This window comes from Leptosomus discolor, chromosome 1 (assembly GCF_034619465.1).
Source record: "Leptosomus discolor isolate bLepDis1 chromosome 1, bLepDis1.hap2, whole genome shotgun sequence".
NCBI classification, from domain to species: Eukaryota; Metazoa; Chordata; class Aves; order Leptosomiformes; family Leptosomidae; genus Leptosomus; species Leptosomus discolor.
In genome coordinates, this window is record NC_141391.1 from 185209406 (window position 1) to 185235537 (window position 26132).

General features: G+C 41.3%; 1 protein-coding gene across 1 annotated transcript in view; it reads left to right on the plus strand.

Annotated features, from left to right (window-relative positions):
• The first annotated feature begins 627 nt into the window (after positions 1–627).
• NELL2 (neural EGFL like 2) overlaps positions 628–26132 on the plus strand; it is a 150122-nt gene continuing 124617 nt past the window's right edge. The window contains exons 1-3 of the mRNA XM_086472416.1: positions 628–682; positions 870–998; positions 22013–22163. Coding sequence (XP_086328542.1) covers positions 628–682; positions 870–998; positions 22013–22163 — 335 coding nt within the window. The remainder of the gene's footprint in view (positions 683–869; positions 999–22012; positions 22164–26132) is intronic.

The window sequence follows — 26132 nt, forward strand, 5'->3', positions numbered from 1 at the left end:
TTCCCAGCAGCGGCCCGGGGCTGTGCGGGCCGGGCCCACCCGAGCCCCCTGACAGCGGGTCCCTTCTCCCTCCGCGCCCGGCGGACGGGGCGGTGCCTCCCCCCGGCCCTGCCCGGCCCTGCCCTGCCCGGCCCGGCGGAGGCGGTGGGCGGCTCCTGCGGCCGCGGCATAAACCGCCGGCCCCTCCCGCCGGCCCCGCTGTCCCCGCTGGACGGTGGGGAGGAGACGGGCGCCCCCGGGGGAGCCAGGCGGAGGCTGCGGCTCTTCTCCGGCCGAGGGGCTGCGCCTGGCGGCGGCGGGGCGGGGAGCTGCGGGGCACGGGCGCGCCGCCTCCGGATCCCGGCGGCCTCGCTCGCTCTCACGGCGGCGGCAGCAGGCTCCGGCGGGCTCCCCCCATTGTCTGCCCGCGGGCGGAGGGCTGCGCTGCCCGCCCGCCCCCCGCCCTCGCCTTTGTGTGCTCCGGCCGGCGGCGGGGCGGCGCGGCGCCCGCCGTGATGCGCGCTGCGGGGCGGCGGGGGGTCCGCTCCTCCCGGTGAGAGGCGGGGAGGGACCCAGCCTCTGCCCCGGAGGTTTTTCACCCGCAGCAGCCGGAGGAGGGGGACTATGGACTGAGAGCATCGGTGGACCATGGAGTCCGGCATCCGCTTGAGCACGCTCTGCCTTCTCCTCTGCCTGGGGCCAGGTAGGCGGATGCCGGACCCGCCGGGAGGGCGCCCGGCAGCGGGGCGGGGGGAGCTTCGTGGCGGCGGTGGTGATGCCCCGGTCACCCCGGCCGACCGCAGGTGCGGGGAGCGGCGGGGGAGTGGGAGCGGGGGGCACTCGGAAAGTTGCGGTGTCGGCGGGTGGGGTAACGGCACTTTCTGGGTCAGTTGCAGGCTTTGGGGTGGACCCCTCGCTGCAGATCGACGTGCTGTCCGAGCTACAGCTGGGAGGCTCGGCGGAGGGCGTGCGCCAGGTGCCGGGGCTGCACAACGGGAGCAAAGCCTTCCTCTTCCCAGGTACGGCCGCGCCCGGCACCGCTCAACTTCGGCCGCCGCCGTCGGGCCCCTGCGCCGCGCACCGAGGGCTCGCCCGGCCCCGCAGCGAGGGCTTTGCCCGCTCCTGGGCCACCCGGGGTCCTTTCCCATCCCTTCCTCCCCGCTGTTCTTCCACTGTGCCACTTCCCCCCACCCCCGCTTTTTTTCTCTCACCCCCCCCCCCCCCCCTTTTTTTTTCCTTTGACTGGTAGACGCTTAATTAAAGTACAGCAGGAACGGGGATGGCAGATGGCTTGTTTTGTGAGTCGTGGGGTGCAGTGATGAATAATAGCACCACCCACTCTTCTGCTTTACTTGGGAAACGCTAAACATACCCTAGTTCCAGCTAAGGAAATGCTCGCTGAAAGTTTCATGTGAATCGAGCAAAATGCTGAAATGAAGTGCTTCGGAGTGAGGCAGATGGCTGCCCCTTTTTTTACCAGGGGAAAGTGGCCCTTGTGAGCTTCTGTGTCATACTCCTCATGAGAAACAAAGAGTGGGTTTTAGTCTTAGTGCTTGTGATTGTTTTTTTGTTCATATTTGGAACAGAAATAAAATAGTAGTCTTGTTCCACCTTTCAAAAATACATTTAGGAGGTTTATTAAAAATAGTTGAGCTTTCTTATGTTATAATTCATAAAGGACTGTAAAATAACTCTCAATGGCTAGTTGAATTTATTGGCATAGGTTGCATTGCCTACACTTGCTCATTAGCAGTGCATTTTTGAATTACACTTTAATAACATGCTGATACATTAAATTAAGGTGGAATCAAGAACACTTTCAGGAGAAAAACTCTGTCTTAATTAAAAAGAAAAAGTCTAAAAATGGCCTTTAGAAGCAACTCTTCTCTGAAAGATGGTGACATGCTTCTTAGAAACATCACTAAATAAGAGCAAGGAATATAGCTTAACATCTGGGGAAGCAAGAGCAAATCTCCACATCAGCCTATAGTTTTAAAATAGGGAGACTTGAGTGCTGGCTGCTTATGTCATGCCATGAGTTTCAGCTTGGATCTGAAAGCATTTCTACTGCAACAGGCAAGAGGCTGTGTTTCCCATACAGGAGAGTTATAATTCAAGGGAGATAAGATCTGAAAAGGGAATTTCTTTTTCATGTTTGCATTAATGAGATAATTTATCAGAAGCTAATAGTTGCCAAAGGCTTTTCTTTTCTTTTTTTTTTTTTTTAAGGTGTTATCTCTAGCAGTGTTCTTCCCCGGTACAGCCAGCGTGTGTCACTATGGACATTAATGTGGAGACACATGGGCATATGCGTTCAGAAATGGTGACACATGCTGGTTTTAAACGTCCCTTGATGGGCTTGTGGCTGCAGAACAGAGCCCTCTGTGAAGGAGGCAACTGCTTAGAATGGCAATATGCTTTTGTGGCTGTGGGGCTTGTGTCCTAAAATAGCTGTAATTGTTAGGGTATGGTTCTGTGTTGAGGCCCCATTGTGTTATAATGGGGTGGGGGAAGTCAAAGCTCCCTTTAACTTCAGTAGTAACAGGATTAGAGGTTTGTAAGAATAAGACTTTTTATTGTATATTTTTCTGAGTGTCGAGACAAAAAAATTATTGGGTAAAATATTTTTTTTCAACATGTTCCTTCTTTCCTTGTAATTATGAGTGTACATAGTTCCTAAATGGGTTACCAGTTTAGTTGTAGCAAAAAGAGGTAGGAGTTTAAATTTTCACACCAACCTTTTCATTTTGAGAGAAATCGAGGGAATAACAAGGACGGAAGTACTTGGGTTTAAATGGTGGTTGAAGTCACTCAGTATCTCTTGGGAAGTCTTCAGTGCCCTGCAGGACTGGAGATATTTTTCCTGCTACTGCATAAGACAACTGCTGATTTTAGTACAGTAAATGCAGTAATTACTGAGCAAACAGACTTTCATTTCCTAACTTGCATTTAGAACTAGAGAAATATCCTTCCTTGATCAGACCATTGGGTCCACTTAGTCATTTTTGTTCTGCTCTTAGAGCTTACCCCATGGGAACATTGCTGCAATGTATGCCTCTTAATGTATGTATTTGCAGTGTGTGAATTTCAAATATATGTGTGTGCTGACTTTAAATTTTTTTTTTTTGCCAATGTGTTTTTTCCTTATCCCATCTAAAGCCTTAGTTATAGACCCAAATGATTTTGTGAAAAAGACACAAGTGACTTTAAATGATCAGTGACCTTACTCTGGAAGCTTTAACTTCTGATAGTTTGCCTTTTGCTTTCTTCAGATATTGAATCTTTTCTTGTACCATGTACATATTTATGACATTTTAGTGTGGTGCACTTTTTGATAGACCACATTCTCAACTGGTATACAGCCTTATTTTACATATGCTTACAACATACAGAAAGCTTAAAAGCTGTTCTTTATTTTAGAAAGAGATTATGAAAGTGGCAGGTTGAACTGCCAACAGATAACAGACAATTAAAGATACATGATGGGAAAATTGTACATGCAGCTAGAGCAAAGTAGTCTCTTTCCTCCTGTTTCTAGGTGAAAAGTTAGTTTTGACTGCTTAATTAGATGTAGCATCAATTTTCAATACAAGGGTTTTAGCATCTAATTGGCTGTTCTGACAGATACTTCTTTGCGTAATTGATTTGCAAAGGTACTTATATTTCTAGGCCATATGACACAGTAAGCAGTTAAGCAGTTACTCTCTGAAGGTAGTTTTAGTCTATTATAGTCCATTCAAGAGCATTTAGATAACTCCTTACACAGTTTCTGATTTAGAAATAATTATAGCCATTTGAAATTTGCAATTGAATTTTTTTGTGTACCACCTGCTCTGTCACTCTACAAATCTTATAGAAAGTATAAGATTTGGGAAAGTGAATTCTTCCCACTGACTTCAGCAGGAGTAGATGCTGTGGTCTTGAATTCTAAAGCTTTTTAGGTGCCTGATGCTCCTTGATTGTAGTGGATGATAGCACCTGAATGCCACTGTAGTCTATAGGGACTTCTCTTTCTGGAAATGTCATTTGCAAAGTAATTGTAAAATGTTCCAGTGTAGCTTGTGGGGAGATACAATTATGAACAGAAAACAGGAGGAAGTCTTCCAAAATGTTAGTGTTGCTGTATGTGAACATCTGCCGGCACTTCCTAGCCAACAGCAGATATTATTATGTCAAAATATGTCGAGAGGAAAATTATTCTTCTTCTGGTCAGAGCAGCAGAAGTCAGAATATTTATACTGCAAACTTCTCTCTGTTGGTGTCTGTTTACAAAAGTCAGTGAAATTCTCAATACCTTTGTTTTCCTTTTGCAAGATGGGGACTATACTAGAGGTGAAGTCCAAATTGGGTGGGTGGATTAAAGTGTAATTAATGTAATTGGAGGCTTTTGGAGAAATACCAATTGTCATTCTTACAATTCTTTCTTTGTAAATATACTGCATTAATACAAGTTGAGGAGATTGGTGGAGATAGAAGTCAACGTAGCCATTTTCCTGTGCAAATATGAAAATCATTGCTGCAAGAGCACTTGTTGCATGTGTAACTGCAGGGAAATCTGGAAAGGCAGACAAAACCACAGCAACAAAGGCTGGAGGCTGCTGAGGGTTTTGGATGGGTCAGATGTAGCTGATGTAAGTCTATGCTCAGGAGATTTAATGTTAAGCACATGCAATGTCCTGATGAAGCCAGGTGTTTCAGCTTGCAATAGGGAATGATGAGATGTGAACATCTAAATAAGGGCTGCAAGAGTAACTTGGTCTCTTCTGGCACTCCTCTAGGCAGTAACTTTTTGTCACACTCCCTTCTCCCTTTAGAGGAGAGAGTATTATATATTTTATAGATATCCAGAAAGACTATCAAAATATTATACTTGCTGTTGAGAGCAAATGCTACACATCAGGCTGTCTTTGTCCAAAGAGCATACGTGTAGTAATGAAGACACCTTCCAACTGCCTCTAGCAGCAGTGGAGCGTGGTGGAAGGTATACTGTAAATCGAGTGACGAGAGGCACAGAAAATGAAAGCCAAGTGATGTGTAAGGAAAGTATATGCCCATGAAAAGGTGTATGTACTCCTCAAAGAGGAGGCTGAAGGGTAAATGGAAGAGTGCAGTCAGATGGTTACAAGCACAGGAACATGAATTTAAGGAAACGATAAAAAGGACATGGCAGTCATGAAAATGTGGGAGCTTGTTTATCTGAATGCAGAACTTTGAACTCATTCAGAGGATAAGCTTTTTCTCTGCCAGTTGGGATATGTAACTCTTGATATGGTTACAAATAATATTTAGATATTTCTGAGGAGTAACAGTTCTAGAAGCAAGATGTGGTATGTTCTGATGAGGACAAGATGTGCTCTAAAACACCAAAGAAATGATTTAATCTGTCAGTGGGATGCATGAAAGGACTCATCACTACTGTTGAGTTGGGGCTTGCTGGCACAAGTTGCTGGCAGAAAAAAAAACCCTCTAAAATAGGTCTCTTGGTGTAAATGATTTGTTACCTATTGCTGCATGACTGGATCATTAGCCCATTATTTTAAAATGCTAGCAAGACAATATTAGTATATATATTTTATATCCCTTTGGAAAGATCACTGTTTTTGGCCTGTGACATCCTCTCTGGACATTACTAAATAAAGGAGCTAAAAATAAAGCTTTAAAACTAGATGTGAGTAAACTTTCTTTCATAGAAATAGGATTTACATTGCCTGTGCACTTCACATGCTTTATTCCTTGCCACCTGTCACTGAAACTATGGACAGCTGCTTTCTCCAGGTTCCAGCTGAGCCTGCTGAAAATATTACTGTTCCCAGCTGCTTGTCACCACCCGGGAACCAGAGGTTACTGTCCCCACAACTTTTCCAAAGCAAGAGATCATACAAGTGTTCCCATGTCTGCTGATGGCAAAGTTGGCCAGCTTCAGGAGCAAACCTGGCTGGCTGCAGTGACATGGATTAGGGTCCTGTAAAATCCCCTTTTTCCAGCTGTACTTGTCTCTCAGAGGAATGGTAACAGGCAGCTGGGGGAGAGGATGCTAATGTTGCCAACTGGCATGGATGACTGCAGAGTGAATACCTATCTGCAGCTTTTTTTTTTGTCTTGGAAGCAATCTGGTTTCTTTCAGAATCAGTGAATCCTCAAAATGTGGGACCTCCAGCATAGAGATCATCTGTAGATAATAAAAATTCCCAGAATTTTTTTAGAAAGACAAAGAAATGCCCTCACCCCTTAGTCTTTAGAAAGAATGAAATAATTAAGTTTCATTTCAGTAAGTACTGGAATGTTTTCCAATATTAGAAATGCCTAGTGTAAGCAATTATTCTTTGACAACATGGTATCCAGAAGATCCTGGTTTTGGTGCATCTGGAACAACAGACTATGCTTTTTCCCTGCTGCACTCATCCCCTTCCACCTCTGGCATGTTCTAAAGTCACCTCTGCACCCATGCAAACACTAACCATGCTGCTGGCCTGTAGCGTTTGGAGATTGCAACTGTCTTAATGCTGAAAGTGTCAAATAATGTTGCTGAGTGTGTGTATTGGGCATATAAAGCATCACAAAGGTAAAAGTATCGAGCAATAAAATTGTTTAAGTATGGCTCTAAAAACTATGTCATCATACATTGCAAAAAAAGCATTTTAAACAAAGTTTTGTTGTTCTGTTTTTCTACAGTGAATATTTGTCAGGGGGAGAAAGGAAATAAGCAAAAATTAAATATTCCCTTCATAGCCTTTGGGTTTTTTTTTGTACTCACATTTGTTGCCATGTGTCTTGATATGGGCCCTTGTCACCTTACAGTCTGTTAAAATCTTAAGAGCATGGATTCTGGAAGAAGCTGCAGTGTGGGGAGAGAAATGATGCCTGCTTGCTGGTAGAGGAACTGTCCCTGTCCAGATCCCCCTGGGAGACAGTGCTAAGCAGCATGGCTTCTGTGGCTTTGCCTGGGCTTGGTATGACAGCTGCTATCTCCAGCCTCTGCTACTTCAACCTTTGGAGTGAATTAGTGCCTGCACTTATTAATCAGCCAGGGTGTGACTCCGTTTAGAGGAATGGCATGTTTTAGTGTGTGACCCGGTGCTTTTCACAGCCAGGTTGCATCTCATATCTGCAGTAAACTGAAGTTTGTGGGGGTCTGTTTTCTTTTGGGACAATGTTGATTCTCTAAAACTTTGAGCATTTGATTGTTCAGATTAATTCAAAGAACCATGTTCAGTGTTGGCCAAAACACTTCATGCTGGTTAGTAGAGAGAATTGCATTTGCTTGCTCCTACCTTTACAGTGAGGCCTCTTCTGAAATATTGCAAGTACAAAACCATTGTTGAGGCTAGTATTATCTCAAGGCTCAACCCAGCATATTTGATGGAAAGCTGAAGATGAGTGATGTGCAGCTCTGGGGCATGTATGGAAGGAAAATACATGAAGGTGGTGTCAGTGTGTGATGTGGGGCAGAGCCCTGGTTGGTGCTGTGAGAAGCAGCAGGATGGTTGGAGGAGTGTGGAGGCCGAGGAGGCGCCTCTCGATGTTGATGTCCCCATCAGGAGCAGCCACTGCAGATGGCTGCTCACCAGGGAGCCTCTCCTGGCAGTGTAGCAGGGGGCAGTGGTCTCGGCTGAAGGTAAAGGTGTGATGTTGATAGCAGGATGACATCTGTCGTGCATGCCAGAGAACACCCAGCACCTGCAGCATGTGTGCCCTGAGAGGGGGGACAGTGACTCTTCTGGTAGCTGTCATGCACATCTTTCCATATTGTTGGGGGAGGATTGCATTAGCAAGGGGTAGTGATGTGGGAAAACAAGGTCTTGCTACCCTTATGTAATTGCTTTTGCTGTGACATAGTTCTGTAGTCACGAAGCATGGCTGAGACGAGCTAGGTTAATGGGGTTTTTTTATGGTTTCTCCCACCACTGCAGCATGGCTCACTCTTCAGTGTGGTTTCACAGAGGACAGCAGCTATTCCCATACATCCCTTCATCTAGATCAGTGTTAATGTCTGTTTTTCCCCTACTGCTTACTTATGAGATGTGGAAAATAGGTTTCCTACTCTGACTTTCTTGCTTACGTTCTTCTAGTCTGTATCCTCTAGGGCAAATAGGTGCTAGCTTGGAAAAATAACTCCAAGAATGGTTAACTTCACTGCTTCCAGAGTCTTAAGGGAGGTACAGAACTGAGCTCGTAAGTTATTTAAAACCAGTGGATAAGAGCTGGAGATTATATATAGCTGTCACAAGAAACTACTTCTGTGTACTTGCTCTTCAGTTCCCTGTATTTTGTCCTACTTGGTCATGTGCCAAGGTGCAGATCCACAGAGCAGCTGTATTCTGCTACCTGCACTGCTAAGGTACAGCTGAATAAGGAATGAAAAATGATTTTTCACTGAATTTTTTCTGTCCATCTGTTTTGGCTAAATACCTCTATATTTTGCCCCAATGTTTAAGAAATGCTAATTTTTCCATCTTGGTGTTGTCCAAAAGATTTCTACTCAGGAAAATCTGAGAAGAAATATAAGAAAAGGTACTTTAGATTTTTGTGGGGTTTTTTGCCTGGTCATGTTTTCCATGATAAATACTCATTATAAATTCATTCAGATATTTCAGGTAGCTGTTGCTGAGCTTTAAAAACTTGAACTTGTAGCAAATATGTTATTTAAGTTGTAGTCCCATTTAGGGAGTAAATTTCCTTTTCTTTTTTCTTTTTTTTTTTTTTTTTCCACTTTTCCTTAAACCATGTTTGGGTGGGAAAAATGCTGTAGCCATTTTCAACAGGGAAGAATTTTACAGCAAAAAATTCTCATTATTTGTTATGTTAAACAACATTTTGTTTGCTTTTCTTTTTTTTGGTGCATACTTTTTTTTGGGGTGTGTGATCCTGATGACTTCAGAGAGAAATGCAAGCTTAGAAAACTGACTTTTGTGTTGAGCCATCTTGGGAGTTGCTACTAACCACACTGGTGTTGCAAGGTGCTAAAGCAATGGGTATGGTCTAAAAGGATGAATGAAGTAAAAGAGACTTCTGAAGACAGTGTTCAAAAGGCTTTTAGCAGATTAACATATTTGCAGCAGCAACAACATTGCTACAATAGACTGTAATGTTTCCAAAGGAGCCATTACAATCAATATTGCTAGCTATCCATAACTGAGAACTCTTTTAGTGGAATTTGAGTGGCAATTTCCCTCTCTGAAAACATAGAGGGAGTATAATAAGAAAAAGACCTCCAGTTGTAGAGTTGTTCTTTCTGTTAGACAGAGCAATGTTTATGGAGTTTCCTCAGCATAAACGCTTATTTAAGTATAATTAGATGGCGGTAACATTCATGCTGCTTATCTGTCAAGAGAAGACGACATGTGCCAGCTGTGACTCCATGGCTGCAAGTCTACCAGTCTCTAAATACAGCTGTGTAATGATCCAGAAGGGTTCCAAAGGAGCTTTTGTGGTTTTGAGGTCAATAATCTGTGTTTTAATAACTCCCTAAGCATGCATTTGCGTAGTGGGCCACGGCTGTTCCAAAGGCACTCTTAAGATTTACTGTGACATGGGCTAATATCCCTTGAACTTGAAATAGTCCCCAGATTTGCTCACCACCCATTCAAGGACTGGGGTACAGTTGAGGAAAACCTTGAGTACCCTGTTCAGTGATGCTCTTTTTAAGAATCCCCACATACACTGTTAACATTTGAAGCATAAAAAAAGCATTAAAAAAGCATACTGTAGTAAGAGATCTGGGAACTTGAATTTTTTTAAACTGACATTGCATCTGGGTTATTGCATTCACTCTGGGTTTCTCCATTTCAGAAAAATATCAGTGAATTGCAGGGAGTGAAGAGAACAACAGCAAACCAGATTATATAGTAAAAAGGACTGGCTTACTAGGAAAGCTTTTGAAAGAACTTGAGTATGTACAGCTTCTTCAAGCAATGACAAAAGTGTTGTATGATAAGTGTCTAGTATTAGAAGATTCTTCAAGGTTTAAAATGAAGGAATAATTTAGTATTCAAAGAGCTAGAGGTAAGAGTAACGTAATGATATTATAAATGGAGAGGATTTAAGATAAAAGGAGACTTGCACATTGAACTAGTTGAGATTGTGAAATAGCTACTGAAAGTAAGAGGTGGAAATCTCTAGGCTTTTGATATTGTAGAAGATAGCATGAAATAAAAACCTGAGGAAATATTAGCTACATTGCAATCATTGTATGACATTCGGTTAACAGGCTAAGGATAGGGTAGGTGACCCTGCAAGTCTTTTCTGTACTCTGCAAATCTGGGGGGTTGGTGGAATTGTTCTAGTATAGGGAGAGATTTTCAAAGACACAAAGGGATATAAACCACCTAATACTCATTAAAATCAAACATGACTTTGAATTCTCCATAAAACTGTTCTTTGGTGCGCTTAAGTATTTTTTAATGGTACTTGGTTAAAACAAGCCTACAAGGGCAAGGAAGTCGGAGTTTGGACGCATTTCTAATTTTAACTCATCCAAGCTTATAAATTGTGCATGTGTTTAAAACCTGTAGCTGATTCACTGGGGCTAGCAGGCACATTCATAGAAGCATGGACTCCATTAATACCTGATTTAAAAGACAATTTTTTGCAAGAGAGTCTGAGCTCTGGTCCTCCTCTTCTTCCTTGGGACCTCTGGCAACGGTAGCTCGAGTACCCCATGTACTCTGTCTGCCTGCATGCTCATAGCTGAGCTGTGTGTATGGCATTCCTTGGTATCCCTTCTCTTTGATGTTCCCAATTCAAAAGCCTTTTAACCTTTTCCTGGTGTCAAAAGAGTTATCAGGCGAGTAGAGATTTTTCTGACAATTCCAGTAAGGCTGGTGGCTTAGATGTCCCTCCTCTCCCCTCAGGTGTGGTCTCGCTGCTGCTTCCCCCTCATTTCTGCTGGTACCTGAATTCTTTTTATGGTTCAGTCTCCTGCCTTCTCCTCCCATCTGCTGCTGTTTGCTCAGCCTGCTGCAGGAGACCTGTGGCTAAGCAACAGAGTTGTTGGATGTGTCTGGCATGCCTCAGATGTAATTTTTTTCCAGTGGAGACCTTTCACCCCCTGCCTTGCTGAGCTGTTCTTGCTGTTAGGATGAAGGTTTGGATTTTCTGGAGCCCTTTAAGTTGGTGACTTTTGAACATTCTCTTGTGTCAGAAGTTAATCTTTCATGCAGACCACATCATTGTGTTCATCTGGGAAATTAGGACAGATCTCATGTTAATGCTTGCTTAAGCTCACCAATGTGTTGTATGAAAGTAAATGAGCCTTAATGCCTAGAAGTTTGGTGAGCCAAAGGCAGTTAACCCGAATGTGGGTAAAAACCAATCACACCCCAGAAAGCCAAAGGTGAAGGAAAACTAGGATGAGAGATCCAAACCATTACAAAGAGGGAGGAACAGATTCTTGATGGGGAAAAGAGCTAAACCTTCCAGGGCATCTACAAATCATTTGGGTTGAGCTAGATGATCTCAGGAGGTCCCTTCCAGCCTGAATGATTCTGTGAAACACAGGCCGCAGGCGATAGGTCCTCAGGAGCAGCATACTGGTCACAGGGAAAGGAGGTTTTGAAAGAAAATGACTGAGCAGAAAGCATGAGTAGGTCTTCCTGACACTTACTTGCACAGTGAGAACTAAGTAAGGGAGAGATGTGTGTTTCTCAGTGAGTATAAGAGTATCTACACCAAGCATGATCCTAATCCTCAGAGGTGCCATATTGGGTGCTGATCTTCGACAGTCTGTCATTGTATGACCCAGTTCACAACTGGAATATGATATATTTGAGAAACTTGAATTGTGTCACATCTTTTGGGAGAAGGGTAGTTCACGTTATCTAGCTTCATGTACACCTAGCGTAATCTATTTGTGTGGTTTATTATTGCTGTTAAGTTTGTACTTTATTGATTTTAATTGATTAGGCTTTGTTTACCTTTGGTAGCCTGCTTTTCATTTGGAAAAGGCTGACAATGCTGCTTCGTCCTCCTCTCCGCCCCCTCAACGTGACTTGCATAACTTTTTAAATCCTGGCCATGCTATACAACTAGGGACTGGAAATAAATTCAGTCTTTTAGCAGTTCTCATGTGTGTCATGCCCTTATTACAGTACCGGTAGGGCTGGAAGGCAATGCCTTATTTTTTTTTTGTACTCTTCAGTCTGTGTCCCAGTGTTAACAGCATTTCTTGGTGTGATATTTTTGTTTGTTGTTAGGTCAGTTTGACACAAAGTGCTCGTATGACAGTATGCAGCCAAGCATAACTAGGTGCATATGCCACAGATGGCAGCAGCAAGGAAAACAAGACAGGCTTGATTTTCTCCACAGGTTTCAAGGTGTTCTCAAAGCAGCTTCTAGAAAACTGCTTTGTGCCTAAAGGGGTGTGGATGTGTGCGTGTATATATACACTTATTTATAAAGCTATAGAGCTGCAACCTTTTATATGCAGCTGGAACCTGTCTTGAAACCAAGGAGCAAACAGAAATCCCACTCTATGCTACCTTGTGTCCTTGTTCAAACATAATAGGTTTTATAGTGGTATTTGCTATCAAAAACCTAAACAACATCATCCTAAGTGGCAGTACTTGGTACTACCTATGAGGGAGTGCATGCAAAGTGTCTTCGGAATTTAAAGAGAAATTGAGAATAGTGTTGGAATGTAGACTAGGGAAAACTGGTAATCAAAAAAGCTATTACATCATGTAATTGATAACCCAGAACCTATAAATCACTAGAAAGCATTACAATAATAAATACCTGGGGCAGAGCATACCACGCAGTACACATTTTAATCTCCTAGGAGTGGAATTTCTGTAACAAGAACAGAAGTCATCTTTTATCTTCATCACTTTGTCATCATGTAATAGGTCCCCACTGAGTAGCACCTTCTCTCCTGGTGATAGTATCTAGCATGATGACATAGTTACAGTGAAAGGGATAGTATTTCTTGTGGGCAAGGAACTGTGGTTTTCTGTATCATGTATGCCTTTAAAAATTCCTGATAGTACTTTTGTATGGTGCTTCCCCCTGCGTTGATATGCACATACCTTTTGTTCCTTTCAGAAATGTTCCAGAGCGCACATTCACATTTTCTTTGGCGGTTTGGTGGGAGTTGTTTTAGTGATAATGTAGCGTGGTAGGATCTCTATTGCTTGTTAAGAAAATCAGCTGCTTCAGCCTCCTGTGCTAAGAATACAGACTGCTAATCTGGAGCCCTACACATTTAAAATTCAGGTTTTCCTACAATTACATTTTTTATCCTTTCGTTTGCAAAAGGTTTGAAAAATTGTCAGAAATAAGTTATTGTAGATACAGTCACTAGGATCTTTACTGTATTTATCTCTTCTTTACTTTTTGCCTACTGAGTCCAGAAGTCATGAAACCCTCGGTCGTGGACCCTACGTATTTTTGGAAGAGCATACCTGGCTTGTTGCGGTGCAGCCAGGCTGCTTTACTTTATGGTAAATTGTTCCCACTTGTAATCCTGGTGCAAATCCCTTCCTCGCCGAAGCGACCACAGCCAAAGGCAGAATGAGAGATGTCTAAGTGTCTTAGCAGTGTGCTCTGGCAAATTAAGCCTGAGATTGAGAGCGCTGTAATACCTGATGCTCAAATGGGTGTTTGTAGCTGTGTAAATCTGCCACTTGTTCTCTCTGTATCTATTTCCCTGGGTTGTACAGATCTATGAACCAGGCAAAGGTGCTATCTATGGCTGTATTGTGCTGCTGACACACTGAGACACGCCACCATCAATAGGTCATTTTCCTGGTCTGTAATCCAGGTGCAGAATCATGCCGAGCAGCCGCACTGTTCATTTGACAGCTTCACCGAAGCAAGTGGATTCTGCTTTGTGTAGTAGGTGGCTGGGCTGGAAGGAAAGATCCACCTTCCCCATTCCACACAGTATGGTCTCGTTAAGTACGTGTGCCACAAAGAATGATTTCATAGCCCCAACCTCAAGGTCATCTCAGGGGTTTGACCATGTTTTGAAAGAACTTGATTGTATGTTAGTGGCTAGCACCTCAACAATTGTTTTGTAGAGTCACAGGGGTGCAAAGGAGGCTGTTTTAGCAGCAGACGTCAGTAGTCAGGCTGTGGGAAGGTAAGCTTAGCGTTACAGAAAGATTCAGCTTGACGTGACTTTCCTTGGTTTCTAACAGCAGCCAGTACATAAGCTCAGAGGCTTAACCCAGCCCCTAGTATAATCACTCTCAACTAGCATTGTATCATCTCTTTTGCAAAATGCTTCTAGACAGATTTTGGTGGTATTATTGTCAATTTACAGTGAATGCATAATATATTACAGCCCCAGACAGTCTTGGATTTGCTAACTCTTTCCTAAAGAGTCATCCAAGTCAGTGCCAGGAGCTGGCAGAAATGGTTGAGGGCTTGCTACTGCTCAATTATCTCATTGTCATATTGGGTACAAGGTTTTCCCCCTATTAAATATGTTCTATTTTAATTTCGTTTGCATAGTTGACAATTTTTAATGTTCCTTTAGATTAAAAAAACCCCAAAGTTACGAAGGCATACAAGCTTAACAAACCAAGCAAATATTCCCTGGGGGCTTTGACCATGGAGAAGAAAACATTTAAAACAAAGCACTTTGAATGAAATCATGATTACTTACACAAATGCACAAACTACTCCCGATTACACAAGCAAGTTAGGTCCTTAGTGATGGTTTGGTTATTTCAGATCAGGATCATTGCAGTTGTATTCAAGCATATGTGTCCAGGTTCTCAGTACCTTTTTCCCCCTCTTGTCCCACAGCGGATTTGTTTTCTCAGCTGTGCCAAAATGACTTTAAACACAAAAGTATGTAGCTTGTAGGTGAGCCAGAGTGTTGGACAGAAGTGATATGATTAACAGGTTTTGAGGATATAAATATGAACGGTAAATATAATTGAGGGAAAAATGTATGTGTTCAGAGACAGGTCCTTCTTCTAGTCTTCTGTGTCAGTCCATTGTGACTTGTGGGGCTTTGCATATGGTTTGAGCTGGAGGAAAGCCCTTGCTGGATGACACACCAGAGCTGTAGTTGACATTCAGAATAGAGAAAGCTATACAGCAAAGGCAACTGGAACCTCCCCAAATGCTGCAAGAACAAACTGCGACATTTTTCCCCTTGTTTTTATTTGATTTAATGATTTGGCTTCAAGTCAGTTTTTGTTTCGATTGTTTGGTTTCAGCTGAAGTGCGTTTTGCCCTCCTCCTTTTCTCCTTCCCATCCACTGCAGTTCTTTCTGCATACATCCTTGTTGAGCCCTATCTGTAATGGAAGTAAGAAGGGAAGCACATAGAATTGGTGGTTACTGTAGTACTGTCTAAACTACGAGGGTAGTTTGTGGGGTACCCCCCTAAACAGTCTGTAAGGTATCACAAGGTCCTGATCATTCAAGTTGGGAGATTTACTAGAGTCCTTGCTCCTGGCATTTGTGAGTTTTTGTTCTGGTGAGACCAAGCCGTACCCAGTTTATAAGGAGCACTTCGGTGCATAAAAGTCTAGATGTACCCAGTTGGATCTTGATAGACAATTAGATTGTAGTCCTAGTGTTCACCCAGCCTTGGGAACTGGGCAGTGCCCCTGGGGCCTGCAGGTCACGCACACCCTTTGGGAATGGCCCCAGTGGGAGTCTTACAGGGTCTGTGTTTAGCCCGTATCTTGTAGTCTTTTAAACTTGAGGTGGAACTGCAACATCTTCCCCCAGACTCCCACAGAGCTCCTTCCTGCAGCCTTGAAGAAACCAAATCAAATGTGTGGGTTTGGAAATCATGTGGGTTTTGAAAACTGTAGCTGCTCCTGTTTTGCTGTTCTCTCTGAACTGATTTGGAATCTATGAGAAGGGAAGAAACAAATGTAGAGGAAAACTAGCTCAAAATGTTTTATCAGCCAGTATGTAAGCTGATATCAGCTTACATATGTAAGATATGTATATAAGTTCAAATATTAACAAAATAAAAAAGGCAAACCAATCAACCTTCCTGCTGAAGTATCTAAAGCATAACATCTCTAGCAGGGTTTTGGTCTAATAGAGGTTGTTTTACTTCTTTCTATCTTCAGTTTTCATTACAGGAATGCACCGTGCTCCACTTAAAAACCTGCTGTACCCTTTTGGCCTTGTAAAGATTCTGCTTTTGGATTGGCTTTGCATGCTGTCCCATTGGCTGCAAGCAGCTTAGCCCATGTTGGTTACTTCAGTAAAAAAACAATAGAAAGTAAACAGTCTCAAATATTATTGCCCTTTGTAGACTCTGTGAAATCCCTACTTAAGAAAAAGATTAGACAAAAATTTTAATATGAGGAAGTGCCATGATGTAAATATATGCTTGTGACACTGATCTCAACTAGTGAAGGAAAATGAAACAGAATTGAGCTAGCCTATTATATTTTTCAGACTCTTTTTAGCCTGTAGTCCCTCTCCTTTTTCTCACAAACCACTAGAATTTAATTTGGGTAGTTCAGCAAACCTACAGTCAGATGCAGAATTGATTTATAGGTGCTGCTATTAAAAGCTGATTATGTGCACATGAAACAAACTGTGGAGCGCAATTAATTAGAATGCCTCCTTCAAAGACTCTTCTGCAGGAGTTTGTTTTATAATTCAGTTCATACTGTATGCTTAGCTTTAGATGCACTTCAGAAACTCAAGAGCACACCCTAAGACAAGTTATCCATTCCATTTAATAACTGTTTGTTTTTACTGTGGACTGGAAAACATCTGTAATGAATGGCTTGTTCTAAACTGTATTTGCACGTAGTCTTTCCACTGTGCGATTTAGTATGCTGCTGGTGCTGTGTATGGAAATTTTCCTGCTTACGTCCAGTAATTTGCTCATGGCTGCTTCCTACACCCTTTTTTGTGGGGGTGGATGTGGTGGGGCTGGGCTAATTAAAGCTGGATCAGTTGCCTGAAATGGTTCCTCATATGTTTGCATGGATGCAGTTGTCTCTGTAGGGATGAGGAGGAGGAATTAAAGGCTGGTGTCAGAGCAAAGGGTAGCACTGCCTCTTTCTGCAGCACCAGTTGAGACTGGTGGAAGTGCCTTCGGACCTATGGAGTGAGTCCTGTTGAAAGTTAGACTTACTTTCTTGGTTATAGTGCAGTAATTATCTTCTCATTAGCCTGACTGAAATGGCAACGTCTGCACTTGACACCTCCAGGAAACACTTGTATGGCTTTAGTGTTTTCTGCAAAGCTCTGACTACAGATTGTCTCTGAGAGGGGAAAATGTGTCATAGTTGTGAGGGCTGATGCAAGCACAGGGTAGAGGCAACCACTGAAAGGTTTTTTGTTGTCTGAAAGGTTATATTCCTGCAGGTCTTACGGTCAGTGGTTTTCTTCACTGGATTTTCAGATTGCTTTGCAATGTTAGAACTTAAAAGGTTTGGTTTCCTATGTCTACGGCCAGCTGATCACCTCTTAACTAGGATATTGTAGCTGAAGGTTGACCACCACCTACTGTTTGTCTGTGTCCTTGTAAATCGTTATCATTGACAAGGGAATTCTCGCTTCCTCCAGCCTCCTTCTCCCAGTCTGTTGTTTTCAGTAGTTTTGCTAACTTGCGTGTCTGAAACCAGCCGTGTATATTAGCATATGAGTGTTATTATTCCTTCTAAAGGCATTTCCACGCTATAACCTTTGACTTGAACAAGGAGTGTGACATGTTTTGAGTCTGGATTTTTTTTTCTTTCATTATCACTTTGAATTTCATTCTTCTATAAATTAAAGATGGAGTGTTGACACTATGGGTTTGTGAATTGTCATGGTTTGGTCAAAGCAAACACATGCAATATTCTAGGACAGTAAACCCAATATATAGATATCATGGCTACCTATATATTTCTCATTCAAACTAATAATTCGCTCCTTATTTTTGCACTCTAATATAAAAAGATTTAAGCCTTTGGTTTTGTGTATTAGAAATGCTCAGAGTATGAGGTTTTTATGTAACCATTGAGAAACCACAAATTATCATCTGAGATATACAAGTTTGATTTTCCGAGCTATTATGGAAGAAGTCCAGTTCCAGTAAAGTATTTTCCTTGAGTCTTAAGATGATTACTAGAAGCCAAATGTCAAGAACAAGCCTTGAATCAGTATTTATTGAGCAGAGCTGGTGATCTATCAAGCATCTACTGCTAGTGTTCAAAGGCAATTGGAATGAGGGATTTGCATTGTTGTGTTAGCGTAACAAGAATGCATCTAAGGGATCAAGGACCTTTCAGTGGTCTTTCTTTAAGAAATCCACCTGGTGCCTTCACTGAGCAAAGGATGCTGTGCTTCATCAGAGTAGTAATAATTCAAAAGGCTGTGCAGCTCTTTGGTACAGCAAGTACGAACTGACCTATTTGCAATAGTGAAACCGAATGGCCATGTGTTTTGGCAATTTAATACTCTAGCAGTTAATGTGACGATAATCTTAATATATAGGCTTCCAGCATGATCTAATCAGGTCTTGATACTTTTGTCTGTATTCAAGAAGATAGTCTAAGGCCACGATGAATGTTTATAAGGTTTTATAGATAAAAGGATTGAAAACTCTCATGATCGGGTCATGAGTCACAGGGGTGACATGAATAGACCTCAAAAAAGATTCCTCTCTTGTGGGCGTAGAGGCAGCTCTGTGTTTCCCCCACCTGTCAGTGCAGCAATGAGGACTGGAAGGACTCTGGAGAGCTCTGCATGACAGTGAGGGTTTGTTTCTTTGCCACAGCACAGGCCAGCTGTAGTGCGGTGTTTGCATCCCAATAGCTCCAGTTAGAATAAAAATGCATGTACGACTGGGAGGTAATTATTTATGTGTGATTGGAACTGGCCTTGTATAATGGTAGGGGTGTTATGCATATACTTTCTTTCATCAGTTGCTAATGAGAATATCATAGGAATGTGGTAGAAATTAATATTTATTTCTAATTGAAAAGTTGTGTATTTTATTTTTGTTAAGTAAGAGTAGTCTCTGTGGACTATTTTCCACTTCAAGCATACAGCATTTATGATTTCTGCTGGTAGGATGTGGTGATAGTTAAAACTAGGAATGATGTAGAGGGATAAACCAGAGGGTAACTGGGACAGAGAGGCACTCTAGTGTCTTTCAGGGTTCAGAGCTGCACAGGGAAAATCTGGATTCTTGGAAAAAGGTGGTAGTTCTGCATTTCTCATCTTCCTTCTTACTATCATTTCATTGTCTTGAGGGAAACCTGGAAGAAAATCATTGGAGACAATGCGAAAAGAACAAGAACAGCCAGGGAATTTTCTGCAATTCTGCTGTTTCCCACAATTCTGACATGACTTTCTCTTTTTTGTCTCATGACTTTTTTTTTCCCTCCAACCCTCTTCCTATCTTCTATCTTCCCATCAAGTTCAGCTTTGATATGTATACCTCCTGTCTTTTCCTGCTGCCATATTAAACCATAAAAACTGTGTGTCCAACTCGTATATATATCCATGGAAATTCAGAGTATCTATTCAGTACCTCGGTGCCTCTACAGATTCCTTTGTGCTCACTCTCTAAATTGGAGTGAGACTGAAGTGACCACATACAGAAGCTGTTGGATGAAGGAACTATCACGTTCATGTGGATGTGTGCTTTATCAGCCCTGTATAAATTGCAGGGAGCTGAGAGATGATGATGATGTGGAAATCATCTTCATAGCCCATTTTTTTTTGCCCTTCCCTTTTCTTCTAGCAACTCCTGCAATATTTCAGGTGAGGGGGGATCAGCCTGAATTAACGTGGCTGAAAAAGCATGGGATGTTTATGGTGTATACTCTATAGGAGTGCTTTCTATAATCTCGTTGTCTACTGAAGTCAAAGTGAAATATCTCTACCAAGAAAGTTTAAAAGAAACATAAAAGGTTGTTGGAAGGACAAGAGCGTTGTTACAAGGTAGTAACAATTGTTAATGTGTAAGCAAGATGACTACCCGTATTCCAGTGGTCTCAGCTTGCTCTGGGTTTTGTTCTCCCACAAGTTGCACTACTCATCCTGACTGAAGCTTTGGAGGCTGCAAGCCCTTCAGGGAGGGAAACACTGCCCCTCAGGGCGGATCTTCTTTTGACTACGCAAACAAGCAGCAAATACAGTTTGATGATACCTCATCAGAACTTCTGTCATTAATCAAAATGAGGTTTCAGTGTAAACACATAAAGCGTAAACACGTTTCAGTGTAAACTTGTAATGTGTTTGTGGGCCCAAACCCACATGCTGTAAACACTCTAATGATAATGAACCTGTGGTAGAAAAGGATGTTGGCTGGGCTTTCTAAGCTGAGAAACCCAGCTCCCCCTCACTGCAAACAGGGTTGGAGGATGTGCTTTGCATCTTGGAATTGGACTCTAACAGTCTTTGAAGTGGGTTCCACATCTGTACTTTCCTGTGTTCTTCTGTATCTTGGTAGGAAAGCTGCTGCTGAGAAGTGCAGTGCGTGAGGATCCCGTGATCGTGATTAGAGAATATGTTCCTTGTGTGTCCTTCCTCTGCTCTGTCCTTTGGGAGTAGATTGTTTATATTGCTGGAAATTGTAATGCAGTTAAACTATCTTCCAGCATGCAAACGTATGTCATTCCACTCTGTTAGTGTCCCTTGGCTGAAAATGCACGCTTTGATGTAATTGTATTTGAGTTGCTTTATGATTTATTAACAATTCCATTAAAATACCATGGATGTTTGCTACAGTGAGGGAGTTATGCAATCCACGGTAGAAAAGACATGAAGTTTCACAAAATAAAAGCTTTAAGTGATCTTTTATTTCCTTTTGCCCCCCCTTTTCTTTTGTCTTTTGGATTCCCCTTTGTAAAAAATTAATCAAATTCATCCTGGTGTGACCCTGTGCAGGAGCTTAGTTAGGACTTCAGGGTTGTGCAGGTTGTTGCATTTCTTAAACACATATGAAAAAATGTTCCTGAACCACAATAAACTGTTTGCTGTTAATGCAGAGCAGCACCTTCATAGGTAAGCTTAAAGAATAAACCTGTTTTTAAGAACAGTGCTGTAAGCTTACGTGAGAGCTCAGCTCCAGTGCTGCCAGAAGAAAAATCACCATTTCTATTGCAGTTAGCTCTGTGCTGCTGTTGCTGTCCCTGAATTAGTGTCCCTGAGTTAGAGCAGGATGGTCGAATTACAATGACAAGAAGCTTGTGAATTGATTTAGTTCTTACACAGTTGATTACACAGGCTAATGAATTGATTTTGTGCATTAAAAATGTATATTATTTTTTTTCCAGTATAATGTATTATGGAAAACCTTGGGAATTGTTTTTCTAGCAGTTGACATCTTATTTTGTAAATTGTCTCTCTAAAGGGCTTAAGGTTGGGCCTTTTTATTTTCTATGCGTGTTCCATGCAAATTCAGCAGAAACATTGCTTCAGTCTTGGTTGTGTATGGATTTTTAAAAGCAAAATCTTTATTGTGTGTGTGCAATTACACTAACAAATGTTCATGACATCCTGTGCAAGAAGCAGCAGCAACATACTGCGTAACTGGAGTGTATAGTGATTAATTAGCCACAATATATTTTGAAAGATGGTGAGTTTCTAAGTTAATTTATAACCGTTACTTAAAGCTGAGTAAATTGTCCCTAAAGAGATGCTGGTGGATTTTTTTTTTTTAATTAATTGTGCATAGCTATTAAGCGTAACATTTTTGTAGAAGTCATTAAAAAGTTGCTCAGGTCGCACTTCACAGCTTAGGCTCATATCCAGTGTTGTCACTCTGTGCTTCACTGCTAGCGAGTCTATATTTTGAACGAGACATTGAAGGTACCGTCTGGCCATCCATGGAGAAAGTAAGGGAGTTATGACCCTGTCTTAAAAACAAACCCAACCCCCACCCCCTAAATAGAATGAGTGTCCTAGAAAACGTGTTCTCTTTCATTGAGATGGCTCCCACTGCATGTAAAAGCTGGTGTTTAAAATACTTTGTTCCCTGCTTTTGCCTGTCCGCTCAGTTGTGCTACTCAAGAGTAGGTTGTTATTTTGTAAGCTCTTTGTGTTGAGGATATAAAGTAAAATAAGATTTTGTACTGAGTGTTTTTTCTGTTATGGTTTTTATTTAGATACTTCAAGAAGTGTCAAGGCATCTCCAGAAACAGCTGAAATCTTTTTTCAGAAGTTAAGAAATAAATATGAATTCACAATCCTGGTGACCTTAAAACAAGCCCGTTTGAATTCAGGGGTTATTCTCTCTATTCATCATTTAGATCACAGGTAAGTACTGCTACCTGTATGCTAGTTAATGAAAGTGGATGTATTTATGCAGTCAAAAATTGAACATAAATTAGGGCAACATTTTTGTGTAGCAGGTCATTTGCAAATATTTATAGTGTTTGGTAGGCATATTGTGCAGATTCATAAAAATTCACAAGTCTGAATCAGCCAAGGGAAAGTGGAACAGCTGTTACTCTTTAAATGTCTCTTGCTACCAAGGGCATGAAAAGCCAGTTCTCTCTTGTCATTCATAACCATAAGGACCAGATGCTCAGCTGGTGTAAAACTGTCACGTCAATATAGCTAAAGTGATTCACAAAGCCTGGCCCTGTACGTCCATCTCTTCACCAGTTGGTTTTTAACGCTGCAAGGCCTTTAAAAAAAGAAAAAAAAAATCCTCCAGCTATGGGCTTACACCTCCCAGGAATGGCAGAGCACTTTACTCACAATGTTGTCAACCTTAAAAAACTAAAGTGAATGACATGGATCATTTAAGGATTGTCCTTTTGATAGGATAAAGACTGCTAGAGAAATAAGATATTCTTTATATATCTGCCTGCGTAATAGCTGTTAAAGGTAACCACCCTATGATTCTGTGACAGAATAAAAAGGAGTTTTAAAATGTGCACTTTCTAAGCAGTCATTAGCACAAGCAACAGATGATCTGTGCTTTAGGTTCATAGTCCTTTTTATTTTCCTATGTAGAATCCCATAATTCTTTCTTGATGATCTTAGTACAAAATAGGAAAAAAAGGTGAAGAAAGATGTTCAAGCAAAGTAATCTGTCTGTTTCTTTTACATGAGTGTACAAGTTCTCATTAGCAGGCATGGTGACAAGTATTTTGCGCTGGAAGATGCTCCAATTCTACTTTTATTCTATTTCCCAGAGGCCCTATCTTCTGCAATTCACCTATTTAAAAAAACAAAACCAAACCAAAACAAACACCAAGCTACAAAACAAACAAGAAGAAGAAAAAAGAAGGGAAAACGTTCCCAGGGATCATTATGCTAAGTTTATAAAAGCATCTTTAAATGTTGTAAGAAGGTGGTTGAATGTCTCCTGGATGATATTTACAGATGTTATATTATAGGAGGGCCAAGGGGCTTATCTGTTAACTGTTACCTACTTCTCATCTGCAGGACTGAGCAGTTTGCAAGGGACAGAACTGGGCAGCTGTGATTATTGAGTTTTGAGCTCAGACTGTACCACCATATGTGCAAATCATCCCAGATGGAAAAGTTTATCCTGTCTCAAATGAGAGAGTAGGTTTGCAGAGCCAGCTGTGCCCTGACAAAGCTTGTTTCTACATTTGCAGGAAGAACATGGATTGGTTGGCCTACTGATAGGGCTAACACAACTATATTTGAAATTTCAAAATTAGAGATGAAACATTCATGTGCCAAAATCTCTGCAGAGGTGGGCAAAGTGGTCACCAGTGTGGAGCTCTCAGACGCTGGAAAAAGAGAAGAGCCACAGCCTTTCTGAAGGGAGACAATGTTTGCTAGAAAACCTTTCCTGGCTTCAGAAATGGCATGAAGAAAGAGACATGCCATAGAAGATCAAAAAAAGTGTAGTGTATAACTGAGCAAAACTCAACAAACGTTAACTTGGGGAGTGGCCAACTGAGACAAAACACAGCTACTTAGTGAATATAAAGAGTAATAAAAATACAAAAAATAATGTGTGATGAAATTTCATTGAAGGGTTGCAGAAGAATTTGACATATTGTTTGGGAAAATAGTTAATTCTTGAAGTGAGTAAAGCTGGGCAAGAGAACCACCGTTGCAAGAGTGCATTAAATTGCTTCTATCCAGCTGTAGCAAAGGAAAGGTTAGAGCAGTGCCTAGTGTCCATGTTGCGTGGCCATACAAACATAATGCTGCTTATCTCATTTGAATCTGGTTCATCCATGTCATTTGTCTGTATAAAATATGTCCATATAAAACCTATGTCCATATAAAATATGCTTGTGAAAGGGTGACAAACAGGACTCTGAAAATCCTATTATTTTATATTGGTATATTTTTAGGGATGAGTGATTAGATTTTTAACAATATATTGATAGCATTTATAATTTTTCAAGAAATTTCCTTCATACCTTAAATATTTGCTGGTTTTATTGTTATGTTTTCACCATCTCCTGTTTATTTGCATATGGGAATCTGAACTGTCTAACTGCAGGGTTTCTAGCTGAAGTCGAATCTGCATTATGTGCGTAGATATGTTAACTGTGGATGCATAACTTAGTGGCATTGCTGAGCATTTTTGATGTCCTTTTTCTCTTAACTGTGGAAATAATGCTATAATGTTAGAGGTATGAAAAATGAAGATAATACCCAGTTCACACCTTGCTGAAAAAGACTCCTACCACTCTTTTAGCCAGTGTGACCTCTTTATCTTACTATGTCCTCTTAAATGATGCCTAGTGTTTAAATTTTTCTATACGATGTATGCTTTATGTTTATTTTTGGGGTTTCCTTGTAAGCCTTTGGGCAATCAAAGAGGAAGAAAAAAGCCTGCTAGGTGATTTAAGCAAATAGAGTCACTCATCAGGTCAGCTTTGGATGAAGCAGCTAAAGAACAATTTACTTGTGAATATTTCATTGCTTGCTTTGGGAGAATATTAGGTTGTCTATTGAAAAAAGAAACTTGAAGAATTTGTCTTAAAAATGTTAGGCCTAATCTGATCCCTTTACAGTCAGGGAAAATCATCATTACCTTCAGCAGGTGTGAAATCAGTCTCAACAAAAGTATGGCTGGAAAGAACTTGTGGCTATTAAATTAGATATGCCTTTAAGCTTTTAATAAACACATTCTGGTCTATTCTATGCTAGGATGTACAGAAAGATGTCTGTGTGCCATAGTAGTGTTTGTTCAATTTAGTTGTGCTAAAATGAGGGCTGACTTAGGTGTGAATAATACTGAAATTAGGCTAGTATCTCTTGAGTCTACTGTAGTAGGTTATGGTTTTAATTTTCTTTTATGATGAATGACAATAAAGACAAGAGAATGTAGAAGCTGAAAGGAAGCATTCGGAAGGGTTACATGAAATAAGTGCTTCTTCAGTGCTGGATTTCCATCTCTCTGATCTTGCCCACCTCTGACCAGGGGCTTGTCTGTAGCAGCCCTTTAGTTCTTAAACAACTTCTTGTGAACTCTGTGTCACAGCAGTCATCATAGTTGTAACGCCAGACCTGACTCCACTCCTTTGCACCAGCTTTAGCCTTGTATAGCTCCTCTGATGTCAAAAAAATTTACGCTAGTATTGAACTGCTACCTTGTGAGATAGAATCACACCTGGCTATATTCTTAATTTACAAAGGTCAGTACTAGCTCTTTTCTGCAGTGAGGAGTGCAGTGGTGGTGAGGAAGGACGGAGGTGGCGGTAACTGAACGATATAATCAGTTATCACACAAGTAACTTTTCATGTGTTTTTATTTTAGAGAGGTTTCATAACAGCTAATGGTTCTGGGGTAAAAGAATTTCTAGGGTACAAGAAAATCAATATGTTTGTTTAAAGTGTGGGAAAAGGTATATTTATTTATTCAGTGGCTTGGGAAATATTTTATGCATTTTTGAAAATTAATCAGAGTGAAAACTCATCCTCTTTTTGCATGGGTCTAGGCACTTTAGTGCAAATATGCTAATTTACAACAACTGAGGACATTTCCTAAATTGCAGTTATGTTTTTAATTTTATAGTTTTCTTTAAAACTATGTACTTAAAATAGTTTACATGATTCAGAGTTTACTGATTCAGTCTGTGTTGTATAGTTTTATGGTTGGGTTTTTTTTTCTCTTTTGGTGGTTCTCTTTTGAGGATCATCAAAAATGAATACTTTCACTGATGTATGGTCATGTAACTACTTAAGGTTTTGTGTCTTAAGATGTTGCCAGGACTGCTCTCCCAAAGTTTCCTCTCTAACGCCATGTGGTGAATGCCGTCCCTGTAGGTACATGCAGAAGTT